Below are 20,627 nucleotides of genomic sequence, written 5' to 3'. Positions count from 1 at the left end.
TATCTATCTATCTATCTAAGACAAAGAAGGCCAGAATACATTTTTCCAGTGTATATAAGCCTTAATATATTTAGCTTTCACTATTTTAAGCCAATAAATAACTAAATAAATAAATATGTAAATACATATATAATTTAGTATACATCTGATACATGTCCATAATAACTAAATAAAATAATCAATATGCAAAAATATAAATAATTCAACATATATATCTGATGTATCTCCATATTAACTAAATAAATTAATAAATATGTAAATATATAAATAACTTAGTACAAATCCGATATATCTCCACCAGAACTACATTTCTGGCAGTGGGAGAAGGCCTTCATGTTAGAAAATCAAATTTACAATAAAAGTATTTCAACAGCAGAATTAATAAAATACAAAAAATTAAAAAATCAGACTTTCTTTTTCGTGTCTTGTGTGGGAGGACTGGAGTTGACTGAAAGCAGGTCATTTCTAGCAGTTTCCCCCTGCTTTCATCCCTTGAGCTAAGCTAGGCTAAACTAATCACAAGAACACTGAACAAGCCCATGCATTTGTATGCTTGATCTAACTGATGGCAAGTTAGCATAAACCCATTTTAGCATATTTCAGATAAACACAAAAATAACTAAATACATGTTCATACAGTGTTTTGCATGTATGCACCAAATTATTGGCTAGCAACAACTTGGGTATCAGTATTAGCCCACATTGTTGAAGCCTAATATTTTCTTACTGCCCAGTTGTAGTTAGCATCAGAGCTAACTTAATTTGCTCTGATGCCTCGTGTATGTTCGTCACTACAGTTGCTCTGTCATTTTCTGGACCATAATTTGTAGCTATATAGTAAAAGTAGAGTTATGTTTGGGAAACCACCAGTTTCCGAACAAGCTAAAAATGCAGCAGTCAAAACTAGCAGGAGAAGACACTTACCACTTAGCCGAACTGGTGGCTTTTCTAAATCATATTATTGAAATATGTCAGCTCTTTAAGTGTCCCTGCAGTGCTTTTTTCAAGACTGAACAAACCAGGGTAAATCAGATAAAGAAATGATGGTTCTGAGGATATTTCTGTTGACAACTTGATTTTATGCTGTGACTGCGACCGCTCGAAGCCACTGACTTGTGCTCTGCAGCATTAAACTGAGCAGCATGGAGGGTTGAAAGCGTGTGCGGAGTTGCACTGTCATCATGAAGGCTGAGGGAGTGGTGAGTAGCTGGCCTTTGAGGCTTTGGTGAGGCAGCTCTGTTCCCATCAGACTTAACTGATCATTCCCTGCTTTAATCAGCAAACCTCAGGCCAGGCTGCTCTACTATCGGCTTTCTGAACACTCTAGGTCTGATTTCTTTCATGATTCAAACTGAAATTAGTTTTCTACCAAAAGGGCTCCTTGCTGTGTTTACAAGGGATCCTCCTCGAGCCCCCACTAGTCTCTAATCGACATGTTTGACTCAGCTTAGGGTTCGCCTTATGAAACAACAACCCACAGCTATGGAAACCCTGAGAGGCAACAGCAGACAAAGGAAACGTGGGTTGTCATGGGGAATCCAAATAGATATGTTTTGTGAGGTTTTTTTTCTGCTGCTGTTATTTATAAGTCGTGATTCAGGAACAGGTCAAATAAAAAAAGTAACTTTAAATTTAGATAGCAACTAGCCCTGTTTGTTACAGTTGTCTTATATATAAAGAATCCCCTACACAACACTGCAGGGGGGGAACTGAAATTGGTCCACTGGGAACCAGAAGTAACCCCATAAAACATGTGGCACAAAGGTCACTCAGTTACAAAAAATCACATATTATGAACAATTCTCTTTCAAAAGAAGGAAGCTACATCATAAAATCAACCCCATGTCACTTGTGTAATAACTAAGTAGTTTTGAACATCTTTCTATTATGAGAATTGTAGGATCCCTTTTTGTTAGAGCTTGACCCATATAAGGAGTAAAAGTCCATTATTTTTCAAAGGTCCAGTGTGTAACATTTAGGAGGATCTATTGGCAGAATGGAATCTAATATTCATAGGTATGTTTTCATTGTTTTCATTAGTGTGTTACAGCGATAAACCATGGTGTGAAAATTGCCAATTAGTTTATCTATGGTATTTAATTCTACTGTATTAGGGTTGTTAAAAACTATATAGGACATGTGAAATTATAATAAAGCGTTTATTCAACCAAAAAAATGATGATGATAATAATTGTAATAATAATAATTAATTGTGTAATACCATATACCTTGAGAGCATGATATTTCCGTAGTTATCGTACTGTGAATATCTCATACTGTTGCAACCGTTTTAGTGTATAATCACCTGAAAATAAGAATCGTTGTGTTATTGTTACAATGACCCATTTTTATCTAGAGGAAAGTGGTTCCTCTTCTGGCGGAGTCAATCATATTTCTACAGTGGCCCAGAACGGACAAACAAAACACTGGCTCTATGTGTCACCTTTGTGGCCACCATAGTTTTCCTACACACTTGGATAGCTCAGGGTATTTAGTTGGTTGCAATGTGCAACTGCTATATACCAATAACTCCGCCACAAGTCCCCTAACTTTCTGAAAATTGCTTGAGTAGTGCTTTAAGCTGCTCTAAACTGCTCATCCTTGTGGTTGTCTGTATTCTTTTATCATTTCTGCATTGAATTATGTCAGAGTTTTAAAGCTTACTTGAAACATCAGTAATAAAAAGGGCCCCAGAGTGACAAACCACAAAATGTGATATGTATTGCACCATTGATCCTTCGATGACGTTATGCAATACCCCACATCCCTGTGTGATAAAGTAAGGTCTCATTTAGTTTCAGTAAACTGGTCACACCACATTTAGCAGTGCAGTGCAACTGAACACTAACAGTAGTACTTGCTCAGTCTAACACAGCGTTGTGGAGGAATTTTGGCTCCGTCCTCAATATAAATCCACTTCAGCTTAGTGACATTTGTTTGCTCCCAAGCAGAAGTTGCTTGTACAAGCTCTGGATTTTGGACTTTCCGAAAACTGTAAATTTTTTTGTTCTTCAGGCTTTCTGATGTAGAATTCGTGGTTTGTTTTGGATGATTGTCATGCAGTGCGACCCTGTGTTGCTTCAGCTTAAGCTCAGTGCCCGATGTGGTTCTGAGCAAAACCTTGAAGTGATTGAAAGTCATACAGGTCTTGATGCAGCAAAGCATCTGCAAACTGAGACGCCACTGCCACCGCATGCGAGGGTCTTACCTTGGAATGCAGTGTTTGCTTTTCACCAGACATAACAGAGGTCATGCCAGCCACAAATATCCAGTTGTGACTCATCTGTTCACTTTGTCCCAGAAGTCCTGAGATCATTCAAGTGTTTTTCACACATTTTACACTCACATTTGTCTTCCTAAGCAATGCTTTGTGCCTTGTTATCATTCTCGTCTCTCTGAATGTGAGGCTAGAGAAGCTGGCAGAGAAGTCTGCTGTACGTTCTGTTCTGGACCACATTTTTGTGATTTGGTGAAGCCTCTGAGCTTTAGGATTATCTTTTACCTTTTTCAGACTGACAGGTGTCAGCATATTTATTTGTGAGAGCTGCAAGAATTTCCTTTGCTCTGTATGAGGTGTGTGCTAATAACCTCAGCCAAAGTGACTGCTGGATGTCGGTGGGGAGGGGCCGGTCATATCTTGAATCATTATGAGAATATATATGTGCAGTGATGAATATTGTAATGAATACCTAATGTTTAAAAAATGTGTGTGGTACAATTGGTCATTGCTTTGTCTTTCTCTATCTTTTCATCTACATCTGTAAAACTAAGTGCTCATCTGCTTCAACCAGAGTCGAGAAAAGTATGACCTTAAGTGTGCCAGAGGTATTTTCTAAGGAATGATTACACTGTAATTCATCAAATATTACAGCTGCCTAAAAACTGAGTCACTATTGACTGTTGGCTAACCCCCACTACCCGTAGTTACTGTTGCTACTCAAGCTTCCCATTCTCGCAAAGCACACGTGAGTTTATAACGATAATGGTGGCAGATTTACTGCTCAAAAGTCTCTGGATTTTTTTGAAACAATGCATGGGTCCTTGTTTTCAGACAGAGGTAGACAAAAGCGGCTCCTCACTTCTAACGTGTGACCGGCAACTCTCACTTGCAGCTTTAATCAGATGTAGCTAAGCAGCTAATTTTTGGTCAGACATTTACATTTACACGAAATAATAGTTAGGTTTTAAGAATGACAAATAATATGTCTTCTTTCAGATTCTGCCCAGACCTTGTTTCTTTTTTTATACTAGTGAAAACCAAAAATCTGCAGTAGCTATCCAGCTAACTAAGCTAACGTCGGCTGAATAAGTTGGTTGAGTTAAACTTTGTAATATTTCCAACCAAATTGTTTTGAATGAGAACTCTGTGAAAGGGTTTTAAAATGTACCATTAGTGGCTACATACAGAATATCAAGCTAAAAGACTGATTCTAAAGAACATATACTTTACTCCCAGGTAAGAACTCACATGGAAATAAAGAAACAGTATTGCTCTTGTATTACTGCGTAGAGCTAGTCAGTGCTGGCACTGTAAGTAGGGAAAATGTAACATCAGACTCTTCCATTCTCACATAACCCTGTTCAGCTGCTTAGCTTACATACGGCAGTAGATATATGCTTTATGTTAGTATTTTCAAACAGTATGTAACTCTTGTAATGTTACAAGAGAAAAGGCTTTTAGGGTGAGGACTAAGGGTAAGGTTACAGTTTTGGATAATGAGTTTGCCTGTGGTTCCTGGACTGTAAACTACTGAGCATAACCTGTAACCCCACAAATAAGGCAGTGTAAAATGCTCCTTGGCCTTGGAAGTAAGGCAAGGTTAGGTTGCTACTATGGCTAGTAAGCTAGTTAGCCAGATATGCTAATTTTACAAGCTTACTTTTAAACATTCCTTACACTTTTTCTCTCATAGTTTTGGTTTAGGAAGGGTAATGGTTATGAAAGGGCAATTTGCATGAAAATGTTACTAATTTATAGTTAAACTTTATACTTATTTATTTTTTCCCCCTATGATGCATCAACAAAGGAACATCTTGTCTTTTCTTAATGTCACTTTTGACACAGCAGATTTTTCCATCCGTGCGGTCGCTTTTCTGTTGAGCTGTACATTTGTCATGGCAAACAAGGAACCAAAAAAAGTCTTGTCATACCACATCTACATAATAAAATAATGTATTATTGTATTGTCACCTTTAAGCAGTGTAGACTATATGTATGGTTGTCTGTATTTCACATTTCTTAAATACACAAAGTAAAATTACATGTGAGGGAGTTTCTACAGTAAATGACACTTTGTCTTGCACACTGTCTAACATGGTGACAAACTGAATGCCATATGTATCACAGGACGCACTTCTCCTTTCCAGTTTTTCTCATGGTTGTGAAAACCTGCCGTGTTTTAGTGAGATATAAGATCGTCATTAACGCTAACCCAGGTGCCAGTGTGTGGCAAAGCTTTCTTTTAGCTCTGGCTAGATTTACTGTCTGTTGGTGTGTGGGTGAGTATTCAAGTGGTTTCAAGGCCCTTCCTTAATCAGCTTCCTTCAGCCACCGCTTCTCGCACTCTCTTCCCTATTTCTGATTCTCTCACACACGTATGCAATAGTATGTAGGTCTACACCTTTGGGACACAGCAGCAACATAAAACCCAAGCAGCCGCTAGCACACCAGTAAACTGACTGATATCTCTGACGGTCTCTGCTGTGGTCACAACTGCTGCTTACTGAGCTCACAGTGGTGAGGTTGCATAGAAAAGTGTGGGTGTCTTTTTCTGAGTTCATATGATTTGCATCTTGTATACACAGCTCAGTTTTGTTTATGAACTTCCAATACAGGTATGGTTTAAAAAGAAAAATGTAGGGTTGCCCTCTGCAGCTGTTTGTTGGGACAGCATACTACAACACACAACATATTAATAACATGTTTTGTCTTTTTTTGTTTTTTGTACAAAATTACAATTATTGTAATAGTGTTAAAAGCACAGTGTGTGATCTGTAAACCAAAGGTTAGCCATAGCACTAAAATTCAAAAGACACGTGGACAGCATTGAAACTCGCTATTCTGTTTTTTAATATATATGCTAACACGAGACAATTACTGAATTTGTAACGTAACAAAATATATCACCAATGTTTGTTAAAGATAGAAACTAGATATGTCTAAATTCTAAATTATAACATTTTAAATAATCAATTTCATAAACATTTATTTGAATATATACAGCATGTGTATGCCGACAAATTATTTTGATGAAATAGGTTGAAATATACTGTCAGGGCCTTCAATTTGCACCAGCAGATTTGTGTTTTTTTTTACACTAAGGGGCAAAAGAACTTCTAAAACAAGCAGGGAAACACACACCTCTGCCCTGGTATAAATTAAAAAAGTTATTAAGCTGCTAGCAAATGTTGCCTATCTACACATTCAACAGATGTGGAACACCATTAGCATTCATTTTGGGTCAATCAACCCGACAAATTTAAGTCTAATAAAATACCTAGCTGTTCAGCTCCTAAATGCTCCACTGTGTTCTCCAGCTAGTAGCTAACTTTGTCAGTCGGCCATGTGGTGCTGGGCAGGAAATGTATAATGAGTTTTTATCAGAGCCAGTTAGTTAAAAACAATAACCTGCTGGAAAAAAGATTGTTAGGACAAGTGAGATACATTTCTGGATTGTAGAACCAAAAGCAGACCTAGAATTGGGTGTGTGAAATAGCGACACTCATAATGATGTGATCATGAATAAATATGGTGGAAACACTGCATGAGCTTTTTTGCCTTCAGTTTCGTTTAAAATAGTCGTAATAGTAGAAGTTAAAATTATAAACACAGATTACAGGCACATAACGTAAGCAAATTGTTGGTTTTACATCCAAGCATATTAACAGCCACCTTCAAAGACCTGTAATAATCCTACACACCTGCAATCCTAATACTCCGTCAGATGCAGTCATTAATACACACACGTGAGCCAACACACAAACACACACCTCTCTGTAGCACCTCCACCCGCCCCGTCCCACAGGAACAACATCTCATGCTCGTGCTGAGGAAGCTGCTTGCTCCCCAGAGGTGGAAACCACATTAGCATGTACAAGCTCTTATCTTCTGAGTGGCAGCTAATTAGATTCTGTGGCCCTAATATGAATAATCTCATCTGCCGTTCCTTCTCCTGCTTATCAGCCGAGCCTCCAGGTGATGCTGAGGTAAGGACGCAGGCAATGAATGGATAAATCACTTTTCTCTCTGCTCCTTTCTTTTAATCTTTAATCTCTGTTAATGCATTACACAGCCCAGCGAATGGAAACTTGTGTAATCGCCATGGCTAAATGAATGAGCGGCAACCTTGTTTGTTTTCTGTAATCAGGACTTAAACATCTTTGTTCAAATCAGAAAGCTGTTTGAGTAAGCCAGTTAGTTTAGCATTCGCACCACACTCTTCTGAGGGATTGTGAACAATACTGGATTTGGCTTTCTGTTTCTGACTGACTGATTGGTCCCTTCAGTTATTCAGCCAGAGAAAGCAGATACTAAACACGTAGTTAGCAGCAAAGAAATCTTAATATGCACTGTGAGGTTCTTCACTGAAGAAATGACACACTTCAAATGGATGAAAAACTCTTTCAGAAGAAACTGGGTGTCCTTAGTTATGGTTAAAAGGAGTCATTCCTTCTGCTGAAAGGAATCTATGTTAATGTCTTCCTACACATGCTATGTATCATCTTCCACGCTGCTTTGAAGGAGCTTAGTAGTAAACTGACGTTTCCTCTGACTTGTGATCCATATTGTTCTGCCCCCAGATGTTGGCCTCTGCTCACAGTTTGTCTTTCTCAGTCGTGACATACAATTACAATTACTCATCAAAAGGTGGGAGTGGAAAAGATTATAAAATATCCTGCTTAAAAGGAAGCACTGTTACCTTGAAATTGGTACATGTTATTGGAAAACAAAACTATTTGTATCACTAGTGGGACAATAAATGTAACGTTGTCTGGAGGAAGGGATGTACTTTTTGTTGCATAAATCAAAGATTTATCTGCTAGAGCTTCCACACTGTAAACATCTACCAAATGTTGTTGCAATCCACCAGATAGATAGTTGAGAAATTTCGCTCTGGGCAGAAATGTTTGTCAGTACAGTAGATTCACAGACCAATAGAATGACATCATCATCCCTAAAGCCATGGCAGGGTTAAAAATAAAATGCATTCACTCAAGTATAGCCTGAACATGTCCATGTCAGAATGTGGAGTCTGAAATTCATCACATTATACAATGTAAAAAGCACATCCATTGTTAAATGATTAAAATGCCAATATAAAATGCTCTTTATGTCAGTATCATCAGTCAGTAGCAGCATGTTCATAGACACAGGTATTGATAACATTAGTGATCTATGCATTTCACTTAGATGTACCTGTTCTAAGCCACTGGAATTATGCATACTAATTTACTGGGACATCTAAATGGAGCAGAGTCAACGTTGTTACTGTTACACCTGTGCTTTTCCTGCTATGACAAGTCAAAATGTTTTCTGTAAAATAAGACAAAGTCAAAACTAGAGCTGCAACAATTGTCAATTGGCTCCATGGGTTTCCTTAGCCAAATGACGCTGATTAGATTAGAGCTGCACTATCAACCTTGTTTCCAGCAGCAAGCAACTATCTCAGATATAAATCCACTCCACGCTCCCTGGCCAGTTTGTTAACATAGCAGAGCATTTAGCAGCTAAAGAGTCAAATATTTCCCTCAAGGAACTACAACAGGGTTAAAAAAGAGAGTTAGACTGGACTTACAACTCAAAATCAATTATCTGTTCAATGTGTAAATAGGCTAACTGTTTGCTAACCCATTCACCGTAACAATGAACAAATCAATATATGCAGCTTTAAACTACTACTACATACACCTGCACAATCTTCTTACAAATGGAATACAAATGGATTTTTCTGTTGATCACTGCCTGATTTGATCTTTATATTGGATACAAATGTTAAAGCTGCAGTAGGTAATTTTTCTAAAAATAACTTATATAATAACTAATATTTGGTGAAACTTTCAGGATACAGAGAACATTCCAGCAATAAAGACAAAAGTTATTTTTATAAAAGTTACCAACTGCAGCTTTAAAGTTAAAATGTATTCGTATTATAGTAAAAGTAATACTGGCTTGAACAAATGTTTAGATGTAGAAGCAGCACATAGCAAAGCTTTTAACAGTAATTTTACAATGGTGGAAAAAGTAGTTTACTTCCACCACTGCCAAATGCAGTCTTCTCTAAGCTCTAATGCATTTCCATGTCTTCCTATCTGAGGTGACGTTTGCTGAATTTCTGTTTAGATATTCACTTCAGCCCGTCAAACCAGGGAAACGCTGAATAATTCACAAGTTTTCTCTTTCCAGTGACAATGTTTGTACCCAACTTCAGCAGCAGTTCTGTTCAGTCAACAACTTAAAACCTTTTCCACATTATTTCCTTTTCCTTTAAAGCATGCAGCTCCAACTGTTTACAGAGTCAGAGTTTCCGCATAGGTGTGGATGCAGAACAGTTCTCCTTTTATTCACTGCTGCCATAAAACTCCCGAGGATACAAACTACTGTACACAGAACAAGATCAATTTGTTTCTCTGCTGCTTTACTCATTCAGACAGAGATGTCTAAGAGAGGTCACTTCTCTGGGTTTCTCATTGTTGCATTGCACCCACTAATCATACACTGCTACTGCACACATCTCAGAATATGGATTTGTAAATTGTAGGTGAACATTCTCAGTGTTGTTGAGGACATAATTTGATCCCCCCACCCCCCCTCTCTACTATGCTCTTTTACAGGCTGAAGGCTCTAGTGTCAACAGGAGGTCGGAGTGTGCAAGCAGCATGTGACTGGTAGGTTAAAACAACAAATGTGTATACAGTGCATTCACATATACACAGCACAAGAAAATGTGTGGTATACTGCCCTCTGCTGTTGAAAGGTGTTGCTTGCAAGTTGTAAACAGTAGGCACATTATATCTTTTGTATTTTGTGGATGATTTATAATTTTCATATTTAAAGCTGCAGTAGGTAATTTTTTGTCATATTAGAATATTAAAACTTTCACTATATCCTGATGGTAGTACATGAGACAGATAATCTGTTTCATTGTTCAGGCCTGTTGGATTCTTGCTAATGCCATTAGGAGCACTAGAACGAGCCAGAGGAAGCTGATTTTTTGTCTCATGTACTTTCAGGATATTATAAAAAAAAGTATTTTTATAAAAGTAACCTTATGCAGCTTTAACTGTGGCATCATGTCTAGACTTTACCACAGTTCCATACCCCTCTTTCTCTCTCAAGGCTGTTTTCCCATTTGGATGACCCGTTCCTTGACGACCCTCTGCCCAGGGAGTTTGTCCTCTACCTGCGACCCAGCGGACCTCTACAGAACCAGCTCTCCCACTTCTGGCAACAGAGCCGGGTCACTTGTGGCAAAAACAAAGCCCACAACATTTTCCCCCACATCACCCTCTGCCAGTTCTTCATGGTGAGTTGGAGAGTTCAACTGATTCTGCACGGTTTTATGAAGATAGACGATTGGATGATTTTATATCCAGCAAACACTTTACATGCAGCATGTGAGCTAATAGGAATAGATGTTAGGTGCCAACTTAAAGGTTCCTTGTGGAGTTTTATTTACATTCACTGTCACTCACCAAAACCATAAAACATTTTTAAAGATTTTAAAGATTTAAATCCTGCTTTGCATCCATGTTTCATTGATACAGCATTGGAGCAGGGCTTTGTTCATTCCTATGGATAAAGCCGGTTAAGCCCTCCACTAACTTGAAAGGGGATAAAATTAATCTAGACCTTCCAAATGTTATCGAATGGATCCAATTTTTATAGTAAAATGACTAATTTCCTGGGGGACAAAATGATCTACCCTTTCATAGCTGCTCCTTTCACCATGTAAGCTTATGGGAAAAAGTCTACCAAAAGCCATCAAATGTCAATCAATGGAATAGCGTAAAACCGGCAGCAATAATGTTTATCACGTTGCTTGCCCACCTACCTGCATGAATGTGTCTCCTCATATGCATGCTTGAAACAAACAAAACCAGCACCCAATCCTTAAAACATTGCTTTATAGCGCCACTAGTGGTCAGAGACTCCACAGGGAACCTTTAACACGTCATTCTATGCTTTTGTGCTGTTGGGTTGAAAATCACCAAATGAAATTCGTCCTCTAAAAATAATCAATAATGAAAATTGTGTCGCTCACAAGGGTCATTTATTAGTTTTCACCAGCAAACTAAATGTAAAAATCCATCACTGATTCAATCTGTGAGACAACAGAAAACCCTTTTCTTTCTTTATATGCTAACTTTAAAGCTCACTGCCCCTCTCAGGAGTGCCCCTGCTTCATGCCTGAATAAATGTGTCACACTTTAGCACATCACCTGCGTCTAAATGACAGTGAGCCATTACTTTAACAGGAAAATAAAATGAGCAATTTTACATATTCATGTCTGAATATCCCCCTTCTTCTTCCAAACAGTGTGCAGACCACAAAGTAGAAGCTCTATGCGAGGCTCTCCAGGCCACTGTCCAGCAGTGGCGGGGTCGATTTCCCACCCCGCTGCCTCTAGAGCTCTACACATCCTCAAACTTTATCGGCCTCTTCGTGGAGGAGCTGGTGGCCGACATCCTCAAGCAGTTTGCAGCCGACTTTGCGGCTGAGGCGGCCAGGAAGGCAGGTAGGAACCACAAGCAGAAAGTTTCTCAGCATCAGTTCATGGTAGTCACCGTATAATGTGTGTTGACCAGCTTTCTCTTCCAGCGCTGGCAGTAGATGATTGGTCAGGATAGCGGTCATGTTGGGTTGTTAAAGCACTCACTCAATCCGTCACCATAACTCTTTTTAAACACAGCCGAAAATTAGACTGGACTGCCAGACAGCATTTCAGGCAGTGAAGTGCCAAATCAGATTAGAGCCGCAGTGTTAGCGCTAATGCTCTGTCATATTTCTGTTTTACGGTAAAGACACAGATTAGAGCGTGTCATTAAAATCTGATGTGGTAGTGTTGAGTGCTGTCGGTTTTACTCTGCGGGTTTCATCTCTGGTGTTTACTCTGCAGCAGCTTCTTGAGTGGAATATTTTTCACAGTTAACAAAAGCTGCAGATTTAATGCTTTTTTATGGTGAATTGTTGATGTTACATACTGCACTATATAAAACAAACTCCTTTCTCATCTTTCAACTCCAGAAGTCCATGTGGAGCCTCACAAAAAGCAGCTCCATGTAACTCTGGCCTACAACTTCCCCACCAATCACCTCCCGTCACTGGAGAAACTGGCCAAGGGCATCGAGGTCAAGCTCGGCTGTGATTGGCTGGCAGTCCTGTTCTCCCGGGACATTCGTTTCGCAAACCATGAGGTAGCTAATATTCATACTAACAATGCATGTATCACCAACAGCATCAACACATACTGACTCCTGATTATTTCTTCTAAATGTTCTAAATAACTTAAAATAACTTGTCCTGCCTGCAGACCCTGCGGGTGATGTACCCCTACATGCCTCAGAACGAGGACGAGCTGGAGCTGGTTCCTGGAGATTTTGTCTTCATGTCTCCAGTGGATCAGAGCAGCACCAGTGAGGGTTGGGTTTACGGGACCTCGCTGGCCTCTGGGCTGTCTGGCCTACTGCCTGAGAACTACGTCAGCTTGGCCGACGAGTCTGACACCTGGGTCTTCCACGGGTGAGCAGAACACTCTCTCTTTTTATTTATGCTTATACTTATACTATATATATATAACACACCCCCACATATAACAAAAAAGTTCCTTGAGACACATTGACTGGAAAGCAGTGAAAGAAATTCTGTCATTGTATTTATTTTGCTTAATAGCAGTTACATAGGTCCCCATCATCCATTTGTAGCTAGAACTAGAAATACCAGTTCGAAAGTTAGGAATTAATGATGTTAAACCTGTACCACTGCAGTGTTTGGTGATAATCTCTTCTAAAGGAGAATGCGTAGATTTTGCAAATTATTTATTTTTTTGCACAATAAATACAAAACCTTATTTTAAAAAGTTCCCCTTAGTATGTTTTCAGGACAAACATTTCTTTAGCTGACAAATCTGTGTTGTTAAAGGGCCAGTGTTTAGAGTTTAGTGGCATCTAGCGGCCTTACCCTCTGTAGATAAAAACAGCTCATTTTAAGGTAACAAAAACACAATGATTCTCATTTTCAGGAGTTATACACTAATGAAAACATATCTATAAATATTATATTCCATTTCTGCCAATAGATCTTCCTAAATTACAGTTACACACTGGACCTTTAATGCAAGAATACTCCACGGATCAACCTTTCCTCAGTTGCTAAAAGAAACAAGTGATTTAATCTTGCATACTGTACTGTTCTCCTCGTCCACCACAGCTCCCATTCATTCTTCAGCTGTGGGCCCAGTGACAAGACCAGCAAGGATAGAGGGATGTTTGACGGACTGCTGGACAGCCGACGCCCTGACAACACGAGTCCTGGAGACACGCCCACCCTCAGTCTCATTTGCCACCCAATGCAGGTAGCTTTGTGTTCATAACTGATGATAATTTTCACAATTCCTGTAATACTTTCATTAAAATTCAACATGTATGCTATCACAAAGCCATGTAATTGACTTTTATTTCCAGCAGGTACTGCGGATCAGCGGTGGTCACTCTCGACAGCCGAAGAGGACGCTTTTTGTCTGTCGGCACGGTGAGAGGATGGACGTGGTCTTTGGCAAACACTGGCTCTCCCTCTGCTCCGACAGTAAAGGTGAGAAATCAAAGGGTTGGGCTGTTTCCCTCCACTTTAAAGAAACCACCTTACATCTGAGAGCATGTGTTTCTGTTGTCCTGCAGGTAGATATGTACGCTCCAATCTGAACATGCCTCCCAGTTTGCCGCTGTGGGGAGACAAGAGAGATTACGACATGGACGCTCCCATCACTGTGTTTGGATCCACGCAGGCTCGACTAGTGGGTACGTCCCCAATATGGATCTTTTTGATGCTCTAATGATGTTGTTGCATTCTGTATGTGAAATGTGCTAAACATGTGCTAAAACATGCTCTTTTCAGGTGAGGCCCTGTTAGAGAGTAACACAGTGATAGATTTTGTGTACTGCTCTCCCTCCTTGCGGTGTGTTCAGACTGCACAGAACATCCTCAGAGGTAAGAACTCCTCAAGAAAATATTGATTGATCAGGGATTCTCCAACATTTAAACTCAGGATAAAGACGATCATGTTGAATTTAATGAACTTTACAGAAATTAGAATGTAGTGTGCTGGGGATGTAATGGGGGTGAGCTCTGATGAATTGTTTGTGTGAACAGGTCTGCAGCAGGACGGTAAGCTGAAGGTGCGAGTGGAACCGGGGCTTTTTGAATGGACCAAGTGGGTTTCTGGGAACTCTCTGCCTGCGTGGATACCTCCCACCGACCTGGCTGCAGCCCACTTCAGCGTGGACACAACGTACAGGTGATACACACACCTTGTGCAATTAATTATATTCAACGTGAGTCATTAGTCATGTAAATGTATTTTTCATCTGCTTTTATAAAACGATTCGTAGGTGTATACCAGAACTGCAAAGAGATTGTATTATTTAGTGTTTTTGGTTCAAGCATGTCTTAAAGACTGCAGTACCTTGTAAATTCTGTAAACCAGCTATGTCCATGTCAGGATCCTGTAGGAATTTTCCCAGTGATTTGATTGGTCAGTAGAAGGACTGTTGACATGGTTTGATCTGATCTTCTGAAGTTAACCTTCACTGGGGCATCTTAGCAATGTAGCATAGGTTACCATGTTGACCTAACCTGGTTAAAAGTTTGTGATTTCAGAAAACCTGATTTAAGCTCAAAGACAAATGGCTAGCCCGCTAATCTCGCTCTGTGATCATGGACTGTGGGCTTTTTTCATTCATTTCTATCAGGGATGCATGATCTATATATCAGGGCATATATCGGTTAGCGGTATCGGCTGAAAAAAAAATCATACATCCCTAATTTCTTTTTCCTCTAATGTATAAAAAACGAAACAGTGGAATGTTCTCCAATCCTTAAAGTGCTGCCCACGTCTTCTACCTACACAAATATGTAGCCTCTGTGTGTATAGTGGGATGGTTCACACAACGTACGTAACACATACAAAGCCATAGCATATTCAAATGTTACAATCTATTCTGTTTCCATTCACGTATATATTCTGCATAAACTGTATAATATTCATACAGTCTACCTGCAGCAGTAGTTCATCCTCCTTTATACCTCTGAAGTATCTGCAGATAGTTTTTACTTATATATATATACTAGTGTGTGTGTGTGTGTGTGTGTGTGCATGGTGGATGGAATTTCATCTTTTTTAACTGAAAACAACCTCAAACCACAGTGCACTTCCAACAAAAGCCTCCACTAAAAGATTTATAGAACAACTGCAACACAGTTCTTATATGTGCCACTGGTTATCTGATACAGTGGTTCCCAACCTGGGTCACGACCCCCACTAGGGGTCACCAAAACTATATCTCAGCATCAAATTGTTATTAGAATTTTTCTATATATTTTAGGGGCTTTTGTTGCCTTGGTACATGGGGCACTAGCTGTACCAGGTGAGCTACTGGCTTAATTACACAAACTTCCTGCAGTTATTGTGTTCACTATTTGGATTCCTTGTAAGGTTTATCAGTTGTTCTCTTCTGTTATTGATATACACTGAATTTAATATGAAATATCCATAAATATGTCTCTTATTCAGGGGCTGTCCATTCACTCAGTGATAGAAAAAGGGGTCCTTTAAGGGAAAAGGTTAGGGACCACTGTTCTAATACTTGGTATTTGTCTCGATACAGACCTCTGATCCCAATCAGCAAGCTCACTGTGTCTGAACCCTATGAGAACTACATGAGCCGGAGCTACCAAGTGACCAAAGATATCCTGTCAGACTGCAAAAACACTGGTAAGAGACGCACACAGAGCTCCTGCAGCGTCTGGAAGATGTTCTCGAGCTAGCGTAGGGGAACTTTTACTTAATTGTTTGTCCACTGCTGATGTTGCATCCTGCCTGGGTTTCCACTCTCCGTAGGAAACAACGTGCTGATTGTAGCCCACGCTTCTTCCTTAGAGGCCTGCACACGCCAGCTGCAGGGCCGCAGCCCACAGAGCGCCAAGGACTTCATCCAAGTAGTCCGAAAGGTCTGCATATCTCCTTTTTTTTATCTAATCCATCAGATTTTTTTCCTCTTATACATCCCACTTTTCTATCCATCCATCACTTCCATCTGGTTTCCTCAGTTCCTCTCCCAGTGCACATTGTGGCTGGATGTGCAAAAACATGAGTGTATACGCTGAAAACTCCACTCCATACAGCTTACCCATGTGTATGAATGAAAGAAAAAACTAATCTGTCGCATGAAAAAAAAACACACTCAAATGCTTTTTTATTTGCCAGCTAAAGGGGACAACAGATAATGTTGTATTCCTACATTGTAGAATATAAATGACAAAGTTTGCTGCTCCATCATTCTCTGAATTAATGTGCTACAACATAAAAGTGATACTATTCGGTTTATACGAATAAAGAACAGCCTTATTTAAGTCATTTTTTCCTCTGGGATTTTAAGCACGTTACATTTAAGCTCAAATCCCAGCTTGTCCCGTTTGACCACTCTGACCTGGTTTAGTAAACATGGAGGCGACTGGGGACTTGTTTGTTCTTGTACGCTCAGCAGCATACTGTTTGTGGACTACATTTTCCGCTTTAGATAACAGCTCTTTGTTTGGTTGCTCATTAGTGGGAAACTGGGTTTGCAAGCTTTTGTTACTCAGGTCAGTGCACTTTAGTGTTTGTCTGCATGTTCTCTAACAAAACAAAATACTGTTTATTCACAGTTTCGTCTTTTATTACTGTATTTTAGGCAGAGCAAGACTATAGAAGATCTAAAATGCCTAAATTACATCAATTGTGGTACACTACAGAACATTATTCATCATATTTGCTACATATTTCAGGAGTTACATGCAGCTTGTTTATTACTGATCTTTTTTGAGGGGCAATTTTACAAAATTCTTGCACCAAGTCTGGTCTAGGTGAAACTCCATCTATTTTTAATATTCATTTTCTCTAACATACAACATTTCTGTGAGTCAGTGATAGACATATGCATTTTATAAAATTAATATAATATAATATAAGAGCTTTATTAAGAACAGGAGAAAAAGGTCCTGTTAATATGGCACAGTGTTTAGTTGCCTTATCCCTCATTCTGGAAGAATACATTCAAATGTGACTTTTAAAAAGTAAATAACTATAAGCAGTACATTTGTATGTCATTGTGACCAGTTTGGAGTTGATGGGTTGAATGCAGGATGAGGCAGCAGACATATTACAGAAAGAAGCTCATTTTGTCATGGGAACAGAGTGCTTTCAGTAATAGGCTGGCTGACCTCGACCAGCCAGAGCAGTCTGGTTCTCCTTCATTAGCTGGTCTGCTGTCTCTTTTGATGCATTGAGATCAATAAAGCTCTTTAAATACAGCCGCGGTTTGCCTGCTTTCTGCTTCAGCAGCGTCCACAGTCTAACCCATCTGAGCAGATTTTAACCAAGAGTAAGATTTGTTCCTTAATACCTGGATTTCAGTATGTAGACCAATATAGTTTACTCTGTGTCACTGCTCGCTCTCTTAACATGTGCAACAAATCACACAAAACAAAGCCATTTCAGAAAAACTAATGAACCTAGACTTGGACAATATATAACTATTAATTCCTCTGCTTGGTCCTCAGATCCCCTACCTGGGCTTCTGCTCCTGTGAGGAGCAGGGAGACACGGGGGTGTGGCAGTTAGTGGACCCTCCCATCCTCCCCCTCACACACGGACCAAACCACAGCTTTGACTGGAGGGAGACGCTCCTGCAGGAATGACGTCTGATCCGTGCTCCGCCCAACCCGATCATACTGTACTCCCACAGACTGCAGCAACACGTTTCAGACCAGTGCCCCCCAAATACTGGAACCATTCTCTTTTCAGCCTCTTCACACAGCTGGTGGTTTAGCAGTGAAGAAGCTTCCTGCCTGAATAGCCGGTGAATGGTTGTTGAACTGACTGCCGCCCTCTGAGGCTGGTTTCCACTCTCAAATTTGATTCTTTTTCTTGCCAGAATGAGGGAGACGTTAGTTTGGGCAGTATGGCTGTTAGCTGCGCTGTGTGGGAGAGCGTGTCCACATTGTCATCCCAGTCTCAGAAAACTTTGTGAAATTAGCATGAAGGATTAAGTTTTACCAACATGAATGTTTTACATGAAGTACACAGGATTGTAGCAGAAGTGGGACTCTGAAGTAATGGCATAGAAAGCGAAAGCATGGAAGGTTAACTTTTTTTTTAGCTCGGTTGACTTAGGTTTTATTTTTAACTTGTCAGTTTAGTGTATTTCCACTGAAAATGTCTGCATTTCACAAATCCAAAACGTTTAAGTTCACTAAATATAATATATTTCTAAATTTAACTGTTAGCTAACGTTAAACATTAGGTGTGTCCATTACTCCCTCGTTTACTTACTCACTAATGTCATTTTAGTTATTGACCACATCCATTCTGTTTTTAACTGACTTATGTGTGACTAAAGATGTGTAAAGATAGACATGAAAAATGTCTATCTTTACATTAATGTGCTAACATTAGCAAGGCTAAGATCCGCCCTGAGTTGGATTACAACATATCTCACATGCTAAATCATTCAACATTTAAGCCTGATAACATGTTGTGTCAGAGGATTGTAAACCAGTGATTCCCAACCAGGAGTATGGGGACAAATTGTAACTTGAATAATTCGAAAAAATTAAATCAATGATTTGATTTAAAAATACGTCAACATAGGTCAGTTATAACAATTCATTTATGTGTTACTGCACTTAGTTAAAACTAGTTAGAAAGCAAGCAGAGGAGATGAAATTGAACGTCCAACTTTTGCCAGTCAGTGTGGTTGTAGTACGAATACAAACTTGACCAATTGAAACATGGCAGTTAATTGTATGAAAATATTGTAATCCCCTATTTTATCCTCCAACCTATCTAGTGGTGTTGATGAAGGGGCACTTGAGTTCATCGGACTGGGCTGTAGAGGTACATCTGGAAAAAAGTGTGTCCACAGTATCTTATTCGAGTTAGTGCTTATTTCACAAAATTGAATGAGACTGTTGAGAATTTGTAATGAGAGTGTATCATAGCAGTACTGCTTTCCTGCACAGATCTCAGCAGTATTACTTCACCATACAGTAAATGTCGACTCAGCTCGAACCACAGGGCTCCTGGCCAGGGTTAAAACAGATGGCATTGATTGTTGTTGTTTTTAAAGGGCATCCTTTGTCCTCCTAACCCTGGCTTCAATCAGGGACTTTCCTGATGCTACCCACATAACGTGGCCCCACACGTTTTCTCTATTTTGCCGCCACATGTAGCACACCCAGTACAGCAGTGTCTTCTACCGTTCATGTAGTGTATGTAAAAATGAAACAACCGCAACTATAACAGCACAACCTGCACTATTGACAATCATACAGTAGCTTCTTGATTCTGCTCCAGCACATTTTTAGTGTGTGCTTGTTAAATGGTGTTTAAGGGGTTTGGAGTAGCTGTAAATAATCATATTTTGAGAAAAGTCTTCCAGTTGCATTTTTTATTTATTTATAAACTTTTCTTTCAGATGTTACAAGCATAGATATTAAAAAAGAGGATCATCACTTTCAGCATGCAAGAATTTATGCTCTGTATCTCAGGTGTTGACTGCATTTAAGACATAACGTATATGCAGCTTTGAAAAGTGTTCCACTGATTGAGTGACTGTGTTGTTGTGAGTGCCTCTTGGAATTAAAGTGATGTCTCCTGATGTACTGACTGCCCGCTCGTAGATACAGTAGAAGTAGTAAGTTACATCGCTCGTAAACATATTGCTCAGGCTGATACTTGATGCACATCACACACACGTATTAAGACGTCATAAAAGTTGCATGTTTTAAACTCATCATAGTCTCATTTATAAAATCCCTCTCGATTCTGGGTTGCATTTTGCAGTTTTTGAGAAATATTTGAATTGCTTGGAGAAGTGACAGTTATCTGTCCTGTCTCTGACAGTAAGTGCTTTCTGAAGCCTCATTGTGGAAACGTGCTTTAATACATTTCCCTTATAGCATTCAAGTTAAGTTTCAGTTGTGTTCAGCAGGATTTCACCACCAGAATACACCAATCTTATCAGCTTACACCTAAAAGTGTGGCTGTAACGGAGAACATTGATCCCCAACCGAATCAGACCCTGCATTTATTCCACAAAAAGAATTGTGAAATACGAGCTGTCTCCCATTTTATTTCCAAATACATCACCAAATGTGTGAGGAAAGGCACAGCTCACTACATTTAGTGCAGTAAATAAATAATTCAGTATTTCTCCACCTGAAACGTGTTCTCAGCTGTAAACGTAAACCAACCATATAGATCATGTAAAGTAGAAATAAAGATGTTCATATCTGTACTGCCAGTGATACGTCACATGAGGTTCTGTGTGATTACAGGAACCTTCACTGTGTTAATGTATCCTGAGCATCAAG

At 39.4% G+C, this 20,627-nt stretch overlaps 1 protein-coding gene across 2 annotated transcripts in view; it reads left to right on the top strand.

The window, feature by feature from the left end:
• Nucleotides 1-19,913, top strand: part of ubash3bb (ubiquitin associated and SH3 domain containing Bb) — a 46,456-nt gene extending 26,543 nt beyond the window's left edge. Inside the window, exons 2-14 of one of the 2 annotated variants that reach the window (XM_035679775.1) lie at nucleotides 9,832-9,885; nucleotides 10,337-10,523; nucleotides 11,538-11,736; nucleotides 12,246-12,415; nucleotides 12,532-12,740; nucleotides 13,428-13,572; nucleotides 13,685-13,808; nucleotides 13,895-14,014; nucleotides 14,112-14,204; nucleotides 14,367-14,511; nucleotides 15,881-15,987; nucleotides 16,114-16,223; nucleotides 17,814-19,913. In XM_035679775.1, coding sequence (XP_035535668.1) covers nucleotides 9,832-9,885; nucleotides 10,337-10,523; nucleotides 11,538-11,736; nucleotides 12,246-12,415; nucleotides 12,532-12,740; nucleotides 13,428-13,572; nucleotides 13,685-13,808; nucleotides 13,895-14,014; nucleotides 14,112-14,204; nucleotides 14,367-14,511; nucleotides 15,881-15,987; nucleotides 16,114-16,223; nucleotides 17,814-17,951 — 1,801 coding nt within the window. In that variant the 3' untranslated portion in view covers nucleotides 17,952-19,913. Of the gene's footprint in view, nucleotides 1-9,831; nucleotides 9,886-10,336; nucleotides 10,524-11,537; nucleotides 11,737-12,245; nucleotides 12,416-12,531; nucleotides 12,741-13,427; nucleotides 13,573-13,681; nucleotides 13,809-13,894; nucleotides 14,015-14,111; nucleotides 14,205-14,366; nucleotides 14,512-15,880; nucleotides 15,988-16,113; nucleotides 16,224-17,813 lie in introns of both variants that reach the window. The other variant, XM_035679774.1, reaches the window with a different exon arrangement.
• The last annotated feature ends 714 nt before the right edge of the window (nucleotides 19,914-20,627 follow it).

Source organism: Morone saxatilis, unplaced genomic scaffold, assembly GCF_004916995.1.
Source record: "Morone saxatilis isolate NCDOM2014 unplaced genomic scaffold, NCSU_SB_2.0 Contig8, whole genome shotgun sequence".
NCBI lineage: Eukaryota > Metazoa > Chordata > Actinopteri > Moronidae > Morone > Morone saxatilis.
The sequence above is the reverse complement of the archived record's forward strand: the minus strand, read 5'-3'. Positions and strand labels throughout refer to the sequence as shown.